The sequence below is a fragment of the Phacochoerus africanus genome, chromosome 11 (genome assembly GCF_016906955.1).
Source record: "Phacochoerus africanus isolate WHEZ1 chromosome 11, ROS_Pafr_v1, whole genome shotgun sequence".
In the NCBI taxonomy this organism is placed as follows: domain Eukaryota; kingdom Metazoa; phylum Chordata; class Mammalia; order Artiodactyla; family Suidae; genus Phacochoerus; species Phacochoerus africanus.
In genome coordinates, this window is record NC_062554.1 from 61,694,950 (window position 1) to 61,716,874 (window position 21,925).

A 21,925-nucleotide genomic window follows, 5' to 3' on the forward strand; every position below is an offset into this window, starting at 1 on the left:
ACCTCAAAATCAAGCATGCCACAGTTTCTGCTTTGGCATTTTGTGCTAGTGTAAACTCTGATTCATTATGGGTTAAGTTTGGGAAAAAAATTGTAAAGTAGAAGCATTTACTTTGGGTAGTCCCTGTGCTCAATCTCCCTCTCCTCCACCCCCACATCTATCTCTATCTTTATCTCTGTGGATCTCCATCTCTACTTCTCTTGATTCCTGTATCAAAACCTCATGCCACAAAAGTCTGCTGAGACAAATTAAACTGTGTGCATTTTAAATACTTTATATAAAATTACTAATTGAAAAGTACTTTCCTTGATTTTAAGCACCTTTGCAGGAGTGAAAAGTTTTGGGGAGAGCATTAGGGGCATGGATGGGATGGAGATAGCTCCCTTGGTGCTCATAAATCAAATCTGATATCTGGCCTCACAAGGCTCTGACTTATAATTATGGCTATATAGAAGGGGGTATGACTGAGCACTTCCCATGTATATGAATATCTCTATATGAAGGTCTCTGTAGGCACAGTAAATTTTTTAATAATCCTAGTCTGTATTAATAATGTAGATATAGTGGTAGATAAAAGTAAAATAATATATGGCATGTTTGATTATGTAGTATTATATTGATTTTATATCATAATCTAATTTCTATTATTTTTACTGCTACTTTGGTTCATATTAAATAAGGCCCATAGTACTAAATAGGGCTGATGTTGTCCTTATATTTTATAATGCATAGGGATTCCATAAATTTTGTTACTTAAATGAATAATTATGGATTAATGTATGTTATGCCAATTATCAATGCCCCTGCACTGAATTTGCTTTGGAAATTCCAGTTAAGAGCCCTTATGCATGCAAGGAAATTAAAACCTTTTTTAAAACTGGAAAATAGTGAGTGATATCTAATTTGTATCTAGTTTCTAAGCATCATATCATTAAGACTCTCTTGTTTGGTGTGAAAGTGTATACATGCTTTGTGTGGGTCAACATTTGACTGATATTTGTAAAGCTGAATGCCAGAGCAAGATATTAAAAACTCATGTGATATTTCTAGAAGGAATTTGAAAAAAATTAATACTATACGAGAAACATTCCCCTCTTCTGTAGGCAGCTTTCTTAGTCACATCCTTTTACCTTTTGTCCCTTTCCCAGTTACTAATTTTATACTAGATAATGAGACAAACAAATGGCTAAGCAATACTAAATAGATAAAAATTTGTTTCTAATATTAGCAAGTTTTAATGTTTTTTTGCTGATATTTTTCTACAGTGATCTCTATATCAATTCACTTTATTATAGCCATTTCTGTAATAAATGGTTTAATTTTGATTAGTTTAGTTTTTAGTGTAAGCACTTCGAAGAGAAGTTTTTTAAACAGGGGCTTTTACCAACACTATTTTTCAACATCTAAGAATATGAGACATTTGTAACATTAATTTTTTTCTTCTTAATTTTCCCCTCTTAAGGACTACCAAGGAATGATATGCTGACCTATATTTTCCACATAGAAAAGCCACAAGTAATAAGTGATATTTACTTAGAGCTTACAAGGAATGTTTTTAATACTCATTTCCTCACTCTTTTCACTCAAGAAATGTATGAAGTACACAGGGAAAGGATTATCATTAGGCCCAATTTAAGGATAAGGAAACCAAAGCCCAGAGGGAAAGAGTAACTTGCCTAAAATCAAGAATTTCATAATCATCTATCTTAGTGCCTGGTTTTCTGTTTCAGGTCCTAAGCTCTTTCTACCATGATGTGTCTTTCAACATGTCCATGAATTGTTCCATCCTCAATTTAGAAATATACAGTATTGTTCATCATAGATGAACAATTTCACTTCCCATATTTTTCTTCCTTTGTGACTTGCAAGAGGTGGCTGATGGCAATTTCCTATTAGTTTTCTTGAATCCTACCTCTTCTCACCAATTGTTAAGCTTCAGACTATGCTATGAGTTTATACAACATAGACCTGTGTTAGAAATGACAAAGGGCTCTTTCTTCATCAGGCCTCTGCCTCTAGGCTGACCTAGTTTGCCTGTTCACTTCCATGCTTGTGTGCTACAGGCTCCCATGGGTGAGACAGCAATGAACAGAGTGACAAAAGCCATCCTCACTGCCAACAGAGTAACTTAATGTTGCAAAGTCTAGGAAGAGCAATGATATTTATTACTTGTTTGATTTATAAGTCGTGATTATCACAGAAATAGTTACATTGGTGTAAAGGTATATATTTCTCTTCATAGATTGTATATAATTGTGCTGGAATTAAATAATTTATTGGAAAGAATGAGAAAGCAGCATAATAGGTATTATACAATAGAGTGATGTCTAGGTTAAAAAATGTGCTCCTATAGAGTTAAATGAAAAAAAAAATAAGACTTTTCATGTCAGTATTAGTATTCTTCGATCTGCATATATGTATTTTTTTACCTCTAGCCTAGAAATGTAGTATACCATAAACACTGATGACATGGTGGTCATTATCTGCCAAATATCTGCCTCGTAAGCAGGTTTTGCATTCTTTATTTTTTTTTTGTCTTTTTGTCTTTTTAGGGCTGCCATGTCCGCTGCAGCCTATGGAGTTTCCCATGCTAGGGGTCAAATTGGAGCTGTAGCCACTGGCCTACGCCACAGCCACAGCCACAGCAACTCCAGATCCGAGCCACATCTGTGACCTACACCACAGCTCACGGCAATGCCAGATCCTTAACCCACTGAGTGAGGCCAGGGATCAAACCCACAACCTCATGGTTCCTAGTCGGATTTGTTTCCACTGCTCCACGACGGGAACTCCTGCATTCATTTTTATTATCAGATTATAATTAACACTAGATCTGATTATATTTAGACTCTTGTTGAGTTTTATCTTACAAAAAAGCTTGAAGCAGTTGGGGTGAACAGGACCCTCCCTGAGTAGTATGTTGATGGTTTTTGCCTGTTTCAGAATCTAAAACTTTTAAGTTCCAAGACTTATTCTTGCCAGAGTTTAAAATAATCAGACTCTTAGCCACTGAGTGGCTGAACAAAATGTCCATGGCATTTTTGTTGGTGTCTGAATGACACTTTACTTATTTGTACAATGAGCAGTAACTGTAAATGAGGGTTATTACTCAAAGTCTGCATGGTCACCTCATTTCTCACCTAGTCAAGCTATGTGAGCAGCCAAGTCATAATCAAAAATTTGCTTTAATCATGTAGAGCAAAACAGAATGTATTTCATGGCAAATTCTTTAGTGCAATTTATAGATCTGTATGATTATAGGGAAGGCCTTGCCAATGAGGCCCTCCACATTCAGTCATAAAACTCCTAATTTAATTAAGATGGTTGAAGAATTTTCCTTACCTTAGGAATAATTTTTCTCAATGTGATAGAAGGCCAATATACCTCTGGATAGTATTCAATATAATGTTTTATAAACTGTTCCCCTCCCTTCTTTTGCTATGGTTGTCCTCTCTAACTTCAACTGTTTTCTATTGCTCCATGGCCCACTTTGCCTGGAGCTATACTTTGGCTGGTATTTGAAGGTAGTTCTCATCTGTTTGCAAATCATTGTTTAAGCTGGTACATTTAGGGTTGACAAAACAACTCCCTGTTTTATGAGTTAATTTTATAATTTAACTGTGAGGCAGAAATATCATTTCCCTTATTTCCAGGCCCTTGTTGGGAAACATTTCACTGTAACTCTCAGGTACTAGAAACAGTAAGGAGTTCTTTGGAAATGCTCAAGTAGAGTCTGCAAAGATGTCTTAAAAGGTTAGAAATTATTTCCTGACATGAATGCCATATCTGTACTCATGAGTTGAAATGGCACTAATCAGGTTTGCAACATATAATTGGCATATTTGGGCTGTGAGGTATGCCTGGCAGCAGTCCTGGGTATTAGACATGATCAGTTATGTTCAGTTTAACAATTTTTTAACTACTTCCTCATCAACAGATTTTTGCATAGAATTAACATATAACATGTTCATACAATACTTTAGTTTTATTTCATTGAGCTTACACCAACACAGAAAAAATTATGTTAGGAATCTCCTTATTAGGGAAAGAAAGAGAACATAGGTTCAGAAAATTAAATGCTGTATATCCACAATCAGAATCATACAATATAGCCAAGACTTAATTACCCCTTTCAACTGTAACCTTTTCTGCCTTGGTAAATATAGAACATTGTGTTTAGAGGAACAGAGTAAAAGCTTGGCTTTTGGAGGCAGTTGGATATAGATTAGCCACTTAATGGACTTAGACACTTAATACCTATGTGATTTCAGGCAAGTTTTTAAATTTTTTTTTTTTTTTTGGCTTTTTAGGGCTGCACCCACTGCATATGGAGGTTCCCAGGCTAGGGGTCTAATCGGAGCTACAACTGCTGACCTACACCACAGCCACAGCAACAGGGGATCTGAGCTGCATCTGTGACCCACACCACAGCTCACAGCAACGCTGGATCCTTAACCCACTGAGCAAGGCCAGGGATTGAACCCGCAACCTTGTGCTTCCTAGTCGGATTCATTTCCCCTGTGCCACAATGGGAACAATTTTTTTTTGTTTTTTTTTTTCTTTTTTTAACTTTCCTGGGTTCAGTTTTCACATTTATAAATTTAAGGTAATAATTCTTCCTGTCTTACAAGATTTTTGTGAGGATTAAATCAGTTGCAACATGTAATGTGTTGGTCCAAGTGTTTGACACTTAGCACCCAAAATATTAGCACTCAATTGCTACTACAGTGTTAAATCCAGAAAGCTTACTCTTATTTCACTTTGCAGACTGAGTCAGCTTTGTGCCGTCTGTGGGATTCTGTTTGGCTTAATTAAGTTTTAGAACTGAATTCATGTTTCTCCAAAGATTTGCAATAAAGCAATATCAATTTTCCTGAAAAGATGTGTAGAAGCAGTACCATCTTCTCTCATAGTCAGGATTTTTATTCAGTCAGCCAAGTTGGCCATGATGATGACGAGTGATTCCCCTAAAGTTTCCCTAGTAAGAAGTTAGTGATCATACCAGAACTATTTAAATAACAATAACGACACTAAAAATTTTTGGAAAACAGTTTTCAACAATGTTTTCATATCCATTACAGAAGAAAATAAAAGGAAACAAGGGATTTCAGTTAGGTTCATGGGATAATTTCCTTATGGTCACCAAAGTGAGATAAATTACCAATGGAGGCAGCAGTTTGTGGGAGAAAAAGCATGGGAGACTTAAATCCTTATCTAGTTTATGTCTCTTTCCAGGATGTAGCCGAGGCAAAACACCTTGATCTCTCTAAATCTCAGTATTTTCATCTGTAAAATGTGGGTAATCATGCCTGAGACCTAGATGATTGTTGTGAATATATAATGAGATGAAAGAAAAGAAAGTGATTTGTAAACTGTGAAGTGTTACACAAACTGATGGTGGTGTTATGTTCTGGAGTTCTTTGAAAACAGAAATTGTTGGATTACTTAAATGTGCTCTTATTTGGGCTGAGGAAGAACTCATATTTTTGGATCGATTTCAGTTCAAGGAATATGTTTTCAGACTAAATAAGTGTTGATGATATTCGGTCTTGTCTAATTGAAATTCAGTGGCTATTTTGGGAAGGCATGAAAATTAACAAAGGGGAAATACATGGAAAGGAACTGTGCTTTGTATAGGAAGACTTAATTATCACATCTATTACATGTTAAGTATATTCAGTTAAAATCAATACTTAAGTGATAGCAAACACTATGCTTTTCTAATTAGAATATTCTAATAAAGCGAAGGTTTCCAGTTTGAATCCCTTTATGGGTCAATTAGCATAATGTCAACCTTCACCCTGTGCTTTCCTGATGTCATGCAAATGTTTACTTGTGTTCACAAGAATAAAGTGGAGATTGGAAAAGTTATGCAGATGTTCAATCAGTAAATATAGAACTATATATTATACTGCACTCCAGCTTTTATTTTTTTTCTTTGAACATATTTATCATTTTTATTTTTTGTGATTAATTGGTCTGGACTACTAGTTTTGTTTAGTAAATTAGTGATGTAGCTCACAAATGGTATTCCAAGTTTCCTTAAAGGTAGTTTAATCATGGAGGCATTCTGACCCTCTCTTTACAAGTGCTTAACTTTGTAATGCTTCGCCTCAAAGTGACCCTGAGATCTATGAATTTCTTTTTCCTCTTTGTTGTTTTTTGGCCACATCTGCAGCATGTGGAAGTTCCCAATCCAGGGACTGAACCTGTCCCACAGTAGCAACCCAAGCCATTGCAGTGACAATGCTGGATTCTTAACCCACTGTACCACAAGAGAACTCCTATGAACTTCTTATATGTGTTTATTAGATGGGAAAATGGAGGCATTTTCTTCCCAAGGTTTCTTACTCCCAGATGAAGAGATTTTGGCTAATTTTATTAAAAAAAAAAAAAAAAAGTCAGTAGCGCAGCTGGCCTTGAAATTCAGAGTTCCTGACTCAAAGTTCTAAATTTAATTTGCAGTTTTTTTTTTATTTTAGTTTATATATAATAGGTTTAATCAGAGGCTGGGAAAATTAATATTATGCCTAGATCTTTAGCAAGATTGATGATAACTACAATTACATGTCTTTCAGAAGTAGTTGAGGTGGTTATTTGAGGTAACTTATTATTTTGACTAGTTTTATTCAAAATACCAACCATATAATTTGATCCATTGGTTTTTACAGGCCTAGCCATAAAGTTAGGGTCTCTAATATTTTGATTATAAAATGAAGGAATTTGGTATATCGTGTCCTTGTAAGTAAAACACTCTTATGTTGAGATCTTTGGATTGTGATGTGGAGGATGATGAAAAGGTTCCTTGCTCCCCAATTTATCTTTTGCTGACAAGCCTATTTACCAAAATTCTACCTTTAGTGGTTCAAACCATCTTATATAAAGTAGGGAAGTTCGTCATACCATCATCTACCTTAGTAAGGATTGAGGATCAAGTGTTTTAGAAAATCAAAGTAGGATTCCTCCAGAGCACCATCTGAGATCAGGGCACTAAGGTGATTTGAAATTTTTTTTTTTATCATGAATGGATGTTGGACTTTGTTAAGTTCTACATCTATTGAGATGATCATGTGGTTTTTGACTTTTCTTTTGTTAATGTGGTGTATAATGTTGATTAATTGGCATATGTTGAACCATCCTTGTGAACCTGGGATGAATCCCACCTGGTCGTGGTGTATGATCTTTTTGATATGTTGTCAGATTTGGTTGGCTAAAATTTTGTTGAGAATTTTTGTGTCTATATTCATCAAAGATATTGGCTGATAGCTTTCTTTTTTGGTGGTATCTTTGTCTGGTTTTGGAATTAGGGTGATGGTGACTTCATAGAATGTCTTTGGAAGTGTTCCCTCTTCTTCAACCTTTTGAAAAAGTTTAAGGAGGATGGGCACCATTTGCTCTTTGTATGTTTGGTAGAATTTGCCTGTGAAGCCATCTGGTCCCGGACTTTTATTTGTAGGGAGTGTTTTTATGGCATATTCAATTTCATTTCTCCTGATCGGTCTGTTCAGTTGATCTATTTCTTCTTGATTCATTCGGCAGGCTGAAAGTCTCTAGAAAGTTGTCCTTTTCTTCTAGATTGTCAAATTTGTTGGCATACAATTGTTCATAGTATTTGCTCATGGTTTTTTGTATTTCTGTAGTATCCATGGTGATTTCTCCTTTTTCATTTCTTATTTTGTTTATTTGGGTTTTTTCTCTCCTCTTCTTGGTGAGTCTAGCCATAGTTTTGTCAATTTTGTTTACCTTTTCAAAGAAGCAGCTCTTGGTTTTATTGATTTTTTCCTATTGTTTTTTGAATCTATTTTATTGATTTCCTCTTTGATCTTTATGATTTCCTTCTGCTGATTTTAGGTTTTGTTTGTTTTTCTTTTTCTAATTCATTTAGGTGGTGGGTTAAGTTCTTGATTTGAGATTTTTCTACTTTTTTGAGGAAGGCCTGTATTGCTATGAAGTTCCCTCTGAGCACTGCTTTTGCGGCATCCCGTAGATTTTGAGTGGCTGTGTCTTCATTATCATTTGTCTTGAGGTATTTTTGAGTTTCCTTCTTGATTTCCTCATTGGCCCATTGGTTTTTTTAGTAGCGTGTTGTTTAGTCTCCATGAAGTAAGTTTTTTCTCATTTCTTTTCCTGTGGTTGATTTCTAGGTTCATGCCATTGTGGTCAGAGAAGATACTTGAAATAGTTTCTACACTCTCAAATTTGTTGAGGTTAGCTTTGTGCCCCAAGATGTGATCAGTCCTTGAGAATGTTCCATGTGCACTTGAGAAGAATGTATATTCTGATTTTTTTGGATGTAATGTCTTGAAAGTGTCGATTAAATTTAACTTTGCTATTGTGTCATTTAGAATCTCATTTTGTCTTTGTCTTTTTAGGGCCTCACCCACAGCATATGGAGGTTCCCAGGCTTGGGGTCCAGTCAGAGCTGTAGCTGCCAGCTTTGACCATAGTCACAGCAATGTGGAATCTGAGCCACATCTGTGACCCACACCACAGCTCATGACAATGGTGGATCCTTAACCAATGGAGCCAGGCCAGGGATTGAACGTGTGTCCTCATGGATACTAGTCAGGTTCATTAACCACTGAACCACGATAGGAAGTCCTTATTTGAAATTTTGATGAATGAAGGAAAGAGATGATGGTTGTGGTGATTTGTCCTATCAGAGTGCAGCAAAAATACACTGGATTCTCATGGGGTAGGAAAGAGGTAGAGGGGAAAGTGAAAGTGTGTCTAAGATAAGATCATCCATGATTTTTGTCTGTGGTCTTCTTTGTGTGCATAGGTTTGCTGTCCAGTAGCAAACAATTACAAAACTGATAAACACTTAGCCAGACTCATTGAGAAAAAAAGGGAGAGGACTTAAATCAAAATTAGAAATGAAAAAGGAGAAGTTACAGTGGACATCAAATAAATACAAGGGATCATGAGAGATTACTGCAAGCAACTACATGCCAATAAAATGGGCAACCTAGAAGAAAGACAAATTCTCAGAAAGGTGCAAATCTTCCAAGACTGTACCAGGAAGAAACAGAAAAATAATGAATAGACTAATCACAAGTACTGAAATTGAAACTCTGATAAAAAGCTTCGAATGCGAGTTCCCATTGTGGCTCAGTGTTGCCACAAACTGCAGCATAGGTTGTGGATGCATCTAGGATGCCACATTTCTGTGATTGTGGCTGGCAGCTGCAGTTCTGATTCTGCCCCTAACTGGGAACATCCATATGCTGCAGTGTGGCCCTAAAAAGGAAAAACAAACAAACAAACAAACAAAAACAAAAACAAAACTTCCTACAAACAAAAGAGGAAGGAACACACCCAAACTCATTCCATGAGACCACCATCACCCTGACACCAAAACCAGACAAAGATACCACAAAAAAAAAAAAAACATTTATAGGCCAATAGCACTGATGAACATAGATGCAAAAATCCTCAACAAACTACTAGCAAACAGAACCCAATAATACATTAAAAGGATAATACACTGTGATCAAGTGGGATTTATACCAAGGGTGCAGAGATTTTTCAGTATCCACAAATCAGTTAGTATGATATACCACATTAACAAATGGAAGAATAAAATCTATATGAGCCTCTTAAGAGATGCAGAAAAACCTCTTGACAAAATCCAATATGCATTTATTATAAAAACTCTCTAGAAAGTGGGCATAAGGGGAACCTCCCTCATTACAATAACGACCATGCAAGACAAACCCACAGCTAACATCATTCTCTACAGTGAAAAGCTGAAAGGATTTCCACTAAGATCAGGAACAAGACAAGGATGTCCTCTCTCACTACTTTTATTCAACATAATTTTAGAAGTCTTAGCCATGGCAATCAGAGAACAAAAAGAATTAAAAGGATCCAAATCAGAAAAGAAGAAGTAAAACTGTCACTGTTTGCAGACGATACAATAATTACATAAAAAGTCCTAAAGATGTTATCAGAAAACTACCAGAGCTCATCAGTGAATTTGGTAAAGTTGCAGGATACAAAATTAATACACTGAAATATCTTGCATTTCTATACACTTTCAACAAGGGATTGTAAAGAGAAATTAGGGAAACAATCTTGTATTCCATTGTATCAAAAAGAATAAGATATCTAGGAATAAACTTACCTAAAGATTTGTACTCTGAAAACTTTAAGATGCTGCTGAAAGAAATTGAAGATAACCCAACAGATGGAAAGATATATCATGTTCTTGGATTGGAGCAATCATTATTGTCAAGATGACTGTATTACCCAAGGCAATCTATAGATTCAGTGCAATCGCTATCAAATTACCAGTGGTATTTTTCACAGAACTAGAACTAAATTTTTAAAATTTGTAAGAAAACACAAAAGACCCCCAATAGCCAAAGCAATCCTGAGAAAGAATAATGGAGTCCAAACAATCACACTGTGATTTAAGACTATTCTACAAATCTACAGTCATCAAAGCAGTATGGTACTGACATAAAAAGATAAATATAGATCAGTGAAATAGGATAGAAAGCCCAGAAATAAACACACACACCTATGGTAAACAAATCTACAACAAAGGAGGCAAGAGTATACAGTGGAGAAATAAAGTCTCAATAAGTGGTGCTGGGAAACCTGGATAGCTACATGTAAAAGAATAATATCAGAACACTCTCTACTTTCATACACAAAAATAAACTAAAAATGGATTAAAGACCTAAATCTAAGACTGGAAACTATAAAACTCTTAGAGAAAAACATAGGCAGAACACTCTGATATAAATTGTGACAGTATCTTTTCAGATCCACCTCTTAGCATAATGAAAATAAAACTAAAATAAACAAATGGGGGCCTCCTAATTAAACTTGAATACTTTTGCACAGAAAAGGAAACCATAAAATAAATGAAAAAACCCATAGAAAGGGAAAGAATCTTTGCAGAAGAAGCAACCAACAAGGGATTAATCTCTAAAATATAAAAGCATTTCATACAGCTTTATGTCAAAAATTGAAGATACCAATTGGAAAATGGGCAAAGATCTAAATAGACATTTGTCCAAAGAAGACATACAGCTGGCCAAAAGCACGTGAATAGATGCTCAACATCACTAATTACTAGAGAAATGCAAATCAAAACTACTGTGAGATGTAGTCAAAATGGCCATCATTACTAAGTCTGCAAATAAGAAATGCTGTAGAGGGTGTGGAGAAAAAGGAACCCTTCTCCGTGGTTGGAGAGGTTGTAAATTGGTACAACCACTATGGAGAACAGTATGGAGGTTCCTCAGAAAACTGATTATAGAACTACTATATCATCCAGCAATCCCACTTCTGGGCCTAGAGACAGATTCTTTATTTTTATGTTGACATTAAAAAAAACACTTTATTGGGAGTTCCCATCATGGCTCAGTGGTTAACGAATCCGATTGGGAACCATGAGGTTGCGGGTTCAATCCCTGGCCTTGCTCAGTGGGTTAAGAATCCGGCATTGCCTTGAGCTGTGGTGTAGGTTGCAGATGCAACTCAGATCCCGCGTTGCTATGGTTCTGGCGTAGGCCTGCGGCTACAGCTCCGATTCAACCCCTAGCCTGGGAACGTCCATATGCCACGGGGGCAGCCCTAGAAAAGGCAAAAAGACAAGACAAAACAAAACAAAAACCTTTATTGATGACTGTTTCCTAGGGGAAAAGATGTTCTTTTTGTAAAGGAAGGCTTCTAATCTGTCTAACTCTATTTTTCAGTCAACTGTTGATAATAACTAGTCAGTCTATTTTACTGTATTGTTGAAAAGATCAATTTGGTGTACACATGCATTAAAAATGTCAACTTTAAAATGCTCAGCCAAATACAAGGTGTTAAATATGATGTTCCATACAAGTTAGAGATAATGGGCTTAGATTCTGGATTACCTGAGTTTCAACCCCGGCTTTGTCTCTTTTAAACTCTTTGACATAGGATCACTTAAACTTTCTGTGTCTCAGTTTCTCACCTCTAAAATAATAAACTACCTCATAATTTTGATGTGACGATCAAAGGAGTTAATATAAATGGGGTGAAAGCGGTGCCTTGCATTGAGTAAGTACAACAATAATATTAACTGTTTTATTATGTATATGTTGGCACAAAATATAATACTGACATAAGTGCATGGGAGTGAATTGGGAATTTTTGAAAATCCTATATAAATGCTTCAAGTAATGTCATTCTTTGTTTATCTAATAAATCATATTTAATTATAAGCTATTAATGACAATAAATGGAACTTGAATTTAGCAATTTTGTGTCTTTTAGAAGCTTACTTCCCTTTGATATTTGAATAAAGAAGCTACTTTCATTAATGCTGACTTACTCAGGTAACTTCTATAGAGTATTGGTCTTGATCATCATGACCTTAAATGAAAGGTTTTCAACCGTGACTAACGTTAGAAGCAAATGGGTCTCCTCCCAGTTGTAATGGAAAATTTGGGGGTGGCACTCAGGCATTGGTATTTTTAAAAGCTTGGGGTACTTTTCTATGTAGGCAGAGTTGTAAACCACTGGCCTAGAGCAATAGTGATTAAATATATCCATATCATTTAGTTTCTTAAATTGAAATATAATTTTCTCATAATTAAGTAAATGAAATGACATTATTTATGGATGTTTCTTTAAAGGCAGACATATTGTTTCTGTTAATTATGTAGCTTATATGTATGTGTTACACAGCGGAAATGAGAAGTTTATTTGTTTTTAAATTAGCTGTGGATTTTTGTTTTTGGCATGATGAAAGCTGTATGTATGTTAAAAAAATATGGAATTATAGAAAGTTAAAGATGAGAGGGACCCTCAAAGCATCTAGTAGAAAGAGGGCACACCTTGAGGAAGCCAGTCCTGGCTTGCAGTGACTCATTCCCTTCCCCACTGTGTGATCTTAGGGTACTTATTTAATCAATCAGAGCTACAACTTCTTTATGTCTGTAGAATTGAGATGAACGTGTACTTTGTATGATGAGACAACATTTCATGTGACACACGCACACATATTGACTCTCTGCCTCCTACCCAATCCCCATACCATCTGGTGCAGATGTCTAGAGCAGGGACTGTGTGGGAGCCTTTGCTGGGGTGTCAGAGCTTACATGGCCAGTTGCTGGTAACTGCTGCCTCCCATTACTCAGAGATCATTTCTCTGGCTCTGTTTGGACTGTTTCATGGTTGACTATTTGGATCCCATGATTTTTCATGAGCATAACATTTGGTCTCTAGGGATCAGTCACTACTGACCAAATAGAGTGAAACTGTAAATGAGACTAGAGATGAAGATGGCTTCTTGTTGCTACATGGTGGAAGTTTTTGAGTACTTCTTGCTTGAGCTTCAGACAATACATGTGCAGGACACAGATGGCTGCTTTCTCTTTCTAGCTGTCTTCCTATCCATTGGTCCTTTGTGTTAAGTATGGAGAATAGGAAGCCACTATCTCTGTCTTAGTTTGAGGGAAGCAGAGAAAAAATTTCAGACCTCTTTTATTTTCTTCTTTATGATAGGAATAGTGGATTTTGTCTCCTTTCCAACACTTGTCTCATCAAATCCTTTAGCATATGGTTATGAAAGTATTAGACCATCCAGCTCTCTTGTTGCACATTCTTTATGTCCTAGGAAGGAGGTTCATGTATTATTTATTAATTATAAAATACAATGCCTGAGGTCCTGATCTTGGATATGGTGTATTAATGCCTTTCCCGCTTATAGGCCTGGCTTTAGGTCTACTCTCAATCTTACTCTGGAGAATTCTGCTTTTGTTACCGTCTCTCTGGACGCTTCTGAAAACTTTATTGGAAATATTTATCACTTCAGCTATAATTTTCCTATTTTCCTCTCTGTTTATTGGAATAGGTATCATGTCATTATTAGTATTATTAGTAGATTGGTTGTTTTTTTTAGTTGATGAGGATCTTGAAACATTACACTTAAAGGGTGGGTATTCCAACAAAAACCTTGTACTCCTCTACTAGATTTTAAGACTCTTGAGAGTAGGAACCATGTTTTACAGCTGAGCATAGTCACAACTATCCTTTATTTTGTACCTACCATGTACCAGAGACTTCAATTTATTTCAGTTAATTTCCATAAAAATAATGTATATATAAGGAAGCATTTAGATGGCTTAAGTAAACTGCTCAAAGTCATATAACTGGAGTTGATTTTGAAATCAATTTGATCTTAAATCCTCTTTTCTAAATCATCTTTCTAAACTCTTTCTTAGAGGAAAGGGTAGATACAAATAAGAGGATTGGGATCTTGGCCTGTAGAAGGTTGGATAGAAGGGTATTACATTCTTAAAGAAGAGGAGAGAAGGTCTGCACATCTTCAGAGCCCTTGCTTTTCCCACTAATCTACACTAACTTGTGTCACTGGCATACATGGACATTTAATAGATGGACCCTACAACCCTCAAAGCAGAAATCACCCATTCTAAAGGCTTTGGCCCACATGCGGGTCTTCACTTCAAGCTTTCTATTCATGTCAGAGAGACTCTGAGATTATGTGAAGATGTCTCAGAATCAGGCAAACTCTGAAGAAGATTCGAGTGAATCCATGGAAATAAGACATTCTGAAGAGTCAGGTCTGTTTTGAAGTTAGTCTTTGCTGAAGATGAGGATATAATCTGCAGTTAGCCTGTATGCTTATAGTTCAGTCCATCAGAATATGCCCACTGGATTTGGCAAGCAATAGGAAGTATATAAATCTTTACGAAGTGGAAGCTTTTTCGAATGTGCCAAGAGAACATTTTCCTTTTAATGTATTTGGAAACTAAATATAATTCCTGCTGGGGAGTAAGAGTAATTGCTTCACAGAAAAAGTAAGTTCTTTAAAAGGTTTAACTCCTTTAACATTTGCTTTTTAATGATTGGGAAATTCCTGTTATAGGAAAAAAATGTCCTTTGGTACAAATGAGGTCATTCTGGTCATACCTGGCCTTGTGCATTCTAGTTCCTGCTTTTTGTTCCATGTTTTGTGAGGTTATTGGCAGGATAATTCCTCTTGGTTATCCACTGCTTTTAGGGCATATTGCCAAAGAGAAAGTTATCTTAGCTTAGAAACTGCCAAACTAGTTTGGCACTAGTGTAGTGTCCTTTAAGAGGCCCAGATGCCAGGGGTATTGAGACAGTGACTGATAATGACTTGGTTTAGGTTGGCCATGGATTGGGTTTCTAAAGCATGCTTTTGTTTGTGCTAGGATTGTTGTGTCTGCTTCATTCTCTAAAGATTTTTAAATAGCTTCATTTCTTCTTGGGTCAGAAATTATTTTTCTTTCCTGGGTATGTTACTCTGCTTTGATTTTATTCTGATGTTTGGAAATATCTGTGCTGGTTTGAGCCCTCATATTCATATTTTTAACCTACTATAAATGAAAAAAACTGCTGTTGAAAGAAGTTTCCCTGTACCTCTTTCTTTAAACACTTGGATGCTGCTTCCTTCTAAAATTAATTTTTGAAATGGCTTGGCTGAAGTAAAGAGTATGTCTGAGCTCTTAGATTTGCTCAGTGAAGATGTTCTCCTAAATGGTGGTGTTGAATAGATCTCAGTGGATGCTCTTGATTTAATTGAAACTCACTTTCCTCAAGATTTAAAATAACCATTTCCTCCCAAGGAGGATGTTGAAACTTTGAGTATTAGCTAGGGAGATTGTTAAATCTAACCAGGATATTTTCATAGAGAAATAAACATGGAAGGGGTTCAAGTGAGCCCTGACAACAACCTCTGTAGTGTCCTTTAAATTATCTGTCTTTAAGACAACCACTGAAGGGTTAAGAATGGGAAATAAACTGATATTTATGAACCGCTTTTTAGGTACCAGCAATGTGCTAGATCCTTTCTTCACATTACCTTTTCAGATTTACCTAGGTTTCTGTTAATTAGTGGCAGCCCACAGAATTACCATGCTATCATCAAAAGCTACCATGCTATCGTCACATCTTGAAGGGTCTGTGTTAGAGTCATTATAACTCCCTAAAACTTATCCATGGCTATATTCAATATTTTGATACATTTTTTCCCCTGCTTGATGGACTAGAAATTTTTATTATTTAAAAAATGTACACTCTTGGCACTGAGAAGTTGATTCTTATCATAATGTATTAATAAAATCTGTGTTTTGTGATCTTTGTGTCACTTTCATACTACCCTAGGTCTGAAACTCCAAGTTGAGGCTCTGTTGCTTATATAAGTCTATTCTTGGTTTGGGATTAAGAGACTCTATCTTCAGCTGTCATGGAAAGGTAGGATTATAAACTTCAGTCTTGAGCTACTTAGGTATTTGCTGCAGATCCTATTTCTTGCCAAAAACACTGTGACCTCTCCAGAAGGCTCTAGAGCTCTTGCCTGAAATCTCTTGAAGAAGTCAGGCTTGACCTGGGCATCACTCATCTTTAGTGCACCCCCTCTCCACTGCCCCCAATGTCTAGGTTTATTGTAGGCAGCCAATGAGTATTTTATTGAACTTAATAGAATTTGGGAAAATATGGCTAGTAAATGCTATTATATTTGAAGTTGGGAAATTTGGGGTAATTGCTGAGTGCCTCATATTAGTTCCTGTGGGAAAAATACATGGAAAAATGCATATTATAAGGTAGAAATTCTTATGAAATGAATCAGGAACTGCATATCTACCTATGAAACTCAGAATGTAAAAAAATAACTTTCTGCTGGTTATAGTAATACAGCTTAGTTATCTACTCACTGATTTACTGATAATATATTATTATTATTATTATTCTGTAGCCCCAGATGATACAGCAGACTCTTAAGAGGACATTGCAGTATTATGAGCACCAAGTTACTGGGTAAGTAAAAATGTATTTCGGTTATTACTGGGGACAAATTAAGGATAATTACTCAAACAGAGCTGTTGAGCATGTGGTTTTCTGCCACCCAAGTCAACTATATTGCCTGTAGTGGTTATGCTCTCAGTGTGGGGTTGGAGTAGGAGCTCACAGACAACCCATGGAGTGCTTTCCTTTGGCTTATTTGTGTCAGATCCCCTTAAATAAAATCTCTTTTGCTGTTGCTTTCCTTTTTTTCCTTTATGCTTTTACACTCTCATTCTCATCCATTGAATCTCATATTTTTTTCCTTAGTAATATGATAAGGTTTATTGGTACCAAATGAGATGCTTTAAGTGAGATTTTAGAATCTTTCAGTAAAGTTTAATCAGAATCACTACAAGCTTAACATAGTTCAGTGAGAAGTACTGGTTTAGTAAAAGTCACCTACTACATATTTTTCTTTGTTTTTTGCCACTTCTTGAAGTGGTTATGGTGTGTAAAGTAAGAAGACTTGAGGTCAAAATACAGGAATTCAAGGCCTCACTAGCACATAACTTTTAAGTAACTTCATTTCTTTTAAAGGGTGATGATGATAATAATAACTAAATAAAGGATTATATGTCATTATTAAATAATATTATGAAATATTTTGTAAACAGAAAGTTCCAAGTAAGTGTAAGATATATATTTGATTGGCTGTGACAGAAATTAGTAGGCAATACAAAAGCCTGAATTTACTTTCTTATGCAATCTAGCTATTTAAATTATGTGTACAATGCACCAAAGTATTTATATTTATAGGAGTTTAAGTACTTCTGAGGAGTCAAGAATCAAATCCTGGCACCTCTTGAGATGCTATGGGGAATCCTTTAACATTTATGGGTAATAGTCATTGCCATGGATATCAGGACATATTTTGTGCTACTAGAATGTAATGTGAGTTTTTTTTTCTTTTTTTTAAACAAAACCTTTGAAAGGAAGAAAACCTAGTGGAAAAATAATCTTAGTACCTAGTATAATGCCATGCACTTTATTTTCTTAATTAAATCTTATTGGTTTATAGTTGATTTACAATGTTGTGTTAGGTTCAGGTATACAGCAATATATACATTTCCATTCCTTTTCAAATTCACTGCAGAGTATTGAGTAGATTTCCCTGTGCTATACAGTAGGTCCTTGTTACTCATCCATTCCATTTATAGCAGTGTGTTTATATCATCCCAATCTCTATTTTATCCCCCCCATCTGTGTTTACACAGTGTTGAGTAGATTTCCCTGTGCTATACAGTAGGTCCCTGTTACCTGTCTATTTTATATATTGTAGTGTGTCTAAGTTAATCCCAAACCTCTAATTATTCCCTCCCCATGCCACGTTTCCCTTTTGGTAACCGTAAGTTTGGTTTCAAAATCTTTGAGTCTGTTTCTGTTTTGTAAGTTTTTTTCTATCATTTTTTATTAGATGTCACATATTAGTGATCTCATATGATACTCATATTTCTCTGTCTGACTTACTGACTGGTGAGAGGTTATACCTCATTGTAGTTTTGATTCACATTTCTCTAATATTTACTGATGTCTTTTTGACCATCTGTCTGTCTTCTTTGGAGAGATGTCTGTTTAGATTTTCTGAGCATTTTTTGTTTTGCATGGGATATCCTCTTCTATTCCTTTAGACTGTATGTGTCCCTAAATCTGAAGTGGGTCTCTTGTAGACAACATACATACAGGTTTTGTTTTTGTATCCATTTGTATCTATGACTTTTGGTTGGAGCATTTAATCCATTTACATTCAAGGCAGTTATTAATATGTATATTCCTATGGTCCTTTTCTTTCCTTTTTTTAAAAAATCTTTTTATGGCCACACCTATGGCATATGGAAGTTATCAGGCTAGGGGCTGAACTAGCTGCAACTGCCAACCTGTTCAACAGCCACAGCAACTCAGGATCTGAGCCGTGTCTGTGACCTACACTACAGCTCCTGGCAGCACCAGATCCTTAATTCACTGAGTGAAGCCAGGGATCAAACCATGTCCTAGTTGGGTTCATTACCACTGAGCTAAAACAGGAACTCCTGATTATTTTCTTAATTGTTTTGAATTTCTTATCATTGGACTTTTTCTTTCCTTCCTCTTTTATTCTCTTATAAATTGATGGTTAGCGTTGTATTTGAATTGCCCTTTGCAGTGTATCTATTGCATTTTTTGCTTCATGGTTTCCACAAGGTTTCGATATAGCATTCTATGTATATACAAAATTGTTTTAAGTTGCTGGTCTCTAAATCCAAATGCATTTTCAATATTCTGCATTCTTACTCTCCTCTTCTCATAATTACTGGTTTTGATATCGTATATGTCTGTGGATCATTTCCTAATTTTATCTTATGTTTGCCTTTTCTGGTGTGCTTTCCCTTTTGTAATTTCCTTGTTTCTAGTTGTGGTCTTTTTTTCCAGCTTAGAGGAGATCTCTAGCATTTGCTGTAAAGCTGGTTTGGTGGTGCTGAATTATTTGAGCTTTTGCTTTTTATTTCTTGTAAAGCTTTTTATTTCTTTGTTGAATCTAAATGAAAGTCTTGCTGGGTAGAGTATTTTTGGTTGAAGATTTTTCCCTTTCATCATTCTAAATATAACTTCCTACTCTCCTCTGGCTTGCAGTTTCTACTGAAAAATTAGCTGATAACTTTATGGGGATTCCCTTGTATGTTATTTGTTTCTTTTCCTTTGTGACTTTTAATATTTTTTCTTTGTATTTAATTTTTGTCAGCTTAATTAATATGTGTTTTGACATGTTTCTACTTTTTACCCTCAATGCTTCCTCTACTTGAGTGTTTCCTGCCCCATATTAGGGAAGTTTTCAGCTATAATCTTCAAATATGTTCTTGGGCACTTATCTCTTTCTTTTCCATCTGACCCCTGTGATGTGAATGTTGCTACCTTTTATTGTTCCAGAGGTTTCTTAGATGGTCCTCATTTATTTTCATTCTTTTATTTCATTCTTTTCCATGGCAGTGATTTCCTCTACTCTGTCTTCTACCTCACTAATTCATTCTGCTTCAGTTATTCTGCTGTTGATTCCTTCTAGAGTATTTTTCATTTCAGATACTGTGTTCTTCTTTGCCTGCTCTTTAAATCTTCTTGCTAAACATTTCTTGTAACTTCTCAATCTGTGCATCTATTTTTTTTTTCTGAGATTTTGGATCATCCTTACTATCATTACTATTATTACCCTGAATTCTTTTTTGGGTAGATGCCTGTTGCCTCTTAATTTAATGTTTGCATGTGTGTGTGTGTGTGTGGGGGGGGGTGTTTCTTGTTTCCTTGTCTGAAACATATTTCTCTAGTGTCTCATTTTCTTTTCCTTCTATATTTATGATCTCTTTTCTTCAGGCTGCAAGGTTTAAGTTCCTCTTGCTTCTGATGTCTGTCCTGTGGTGGCAGCATTGGTTCACAAAAGCTGATTCAGTGCATGAGTTCTGAAGGACAGAGCTCTTTAATGACCAATCCTTATTTAGATACTTCAGAACCTTTTACACATCCATTAATTTTCCCAAGTTTTCCTTATCTTCAGGGATTACAAGCCTCAGTGCATCTCTTTTCTCAGCCCAGCTAAACTCAAAGATTGCTCTAAATACTCTGGGAACATGTGCTAAAGGCCCAAAGCTTTCCAGAAAACCAATACAATATACTTGAAGTGCAATACAATATACTTGAAGCAAATCCAATGAAAGTGATTAAGTTTTACTTCAGAGTATATGGGGAGAGATTAATTTGACAATATGACATTATTTATCCCTATTAATGTGAACCCTTTAAAATCACTTATATCCTCAAAGTCATCTCATGAGTTTAAATAATAAATTTTTCTTGGTACTCTACTCTGGAGGACAGACATGACAATCTCAGAGCAATTCCCTTTGAAGTTATAGTTTATTTTATTTAATTCTTTTCCATGGCAGTGATTTCCTCTACTCTGTCTTCCACCTCACTGATTTGTTCTTCTGCTTCAGTTATTCTGCTGTTGATTCCTTCTAGTGTATTTTTCCATTAGTAAGATGGAATTCTCTTTTATCTTAATAACTGCCTGAATCCTCCTCTTCTCTCAGTATATGTAGGAAAAACCTGTGATGATTCTTTGTTCATTGTCTTAATGGCCTTTCCTCAGTTCTGTTTATTGCATACACAGTGTTATAAGAGACAAGAGCCTCCAAACCCCTACTCTGACCTCACCTATGGCTGCCACACCACCAAACTCAGGACAGATTGTGCTGGCTAAAGCCTTGTCTGCTCTTGGGATCGCCCACACCAGGGGATCTACTGTGGCTCATTGTAGGAACAAGGACACTGGTGGTGGAGGCCCCAGGGAATAGTCATTGGCATGCACTCTCCTAGAGGTTGCCATTTTACCACCAAGACCGGGATCCACCAAACAGCCTGCTAGGAAATGTCAAGTCAGACAATTAACAGGATGGGAACACAGCACCACTCATCAGCAGACAGGATGCCTAAAGATGTTCTGAGCCCACAGCAGCCTCAGAGCACAACCTTTGACACAGCTCTGCACACCAGACGGAAAAAATCCAGCTCCATCTACCAGATGGCAGAGACCAGAAGCAAGAGGAACCATGAACCACAAACACAGAAAATTAGACAAAATGACATCTCAGAGACATACATTTCAGACCAAGGAACAAAATAAAGCCCCAGAGGGACGACTAAGTGCAGTTGAGATAGGCAATCTACCTGAAAAAGAATTCAGAGAACTGATAGTAAAGATGATCCAAAATCTTAGAGAAAGAATGGAGGCACAGAAAGAGAAGAAACAAGAAATGTTTAACAAAGAGCTAAAAGATTTAAATAAAAATAAACAGACATGTTCATAAAAAACAATAACTAAAATGAAAAATGCACTAGAAAGAATCAATATCAGAATCAATATCAGAAGAATAAATAAGTGAGCTAGCAGACAGACTGGCAGAAATCGCTGCCACAGAGCAAAATAAAGAAAAAAAAAAAGAATGAAAAAATATGAACAGTGTAATAGCATTTTGGGATAACATTAAATGCAATAACATTTGCATTATGCAATTCCTGTGAGGAGAAGAGAGTGAGGAAGAGAAAATATTTGAAGAGATAATATCTGAGAACTTCCCTA

The 21,925-nt window shown here is 36.0% G+C and overlaps 1 protein-coding gene across 1 annotated transcript in view; it reads left to right on the forward strand.

Moving 5' to 3' along the window:
* The window catches only part of GUCY1A2 (guanylate cyclase 1 soluble subunit alpha 2), a 398,753-nt gene that overhangs the window by 16,630 nt on the left and 360,198 nt on the right, over positions 1 to 21,925 (forward strand). Inside the window, exon 2 of the mRNA XM_047752790.1 lies at positions 16,733 to 16,794. Within this exon, the coding sequence (XP_047608746.1) occupies positions 16,733 to 16,794 (62 nt within the window). The remainder of the gene's footprint in view (positions 1 to 16,732; positions 16,795 to 21,925) is intronic.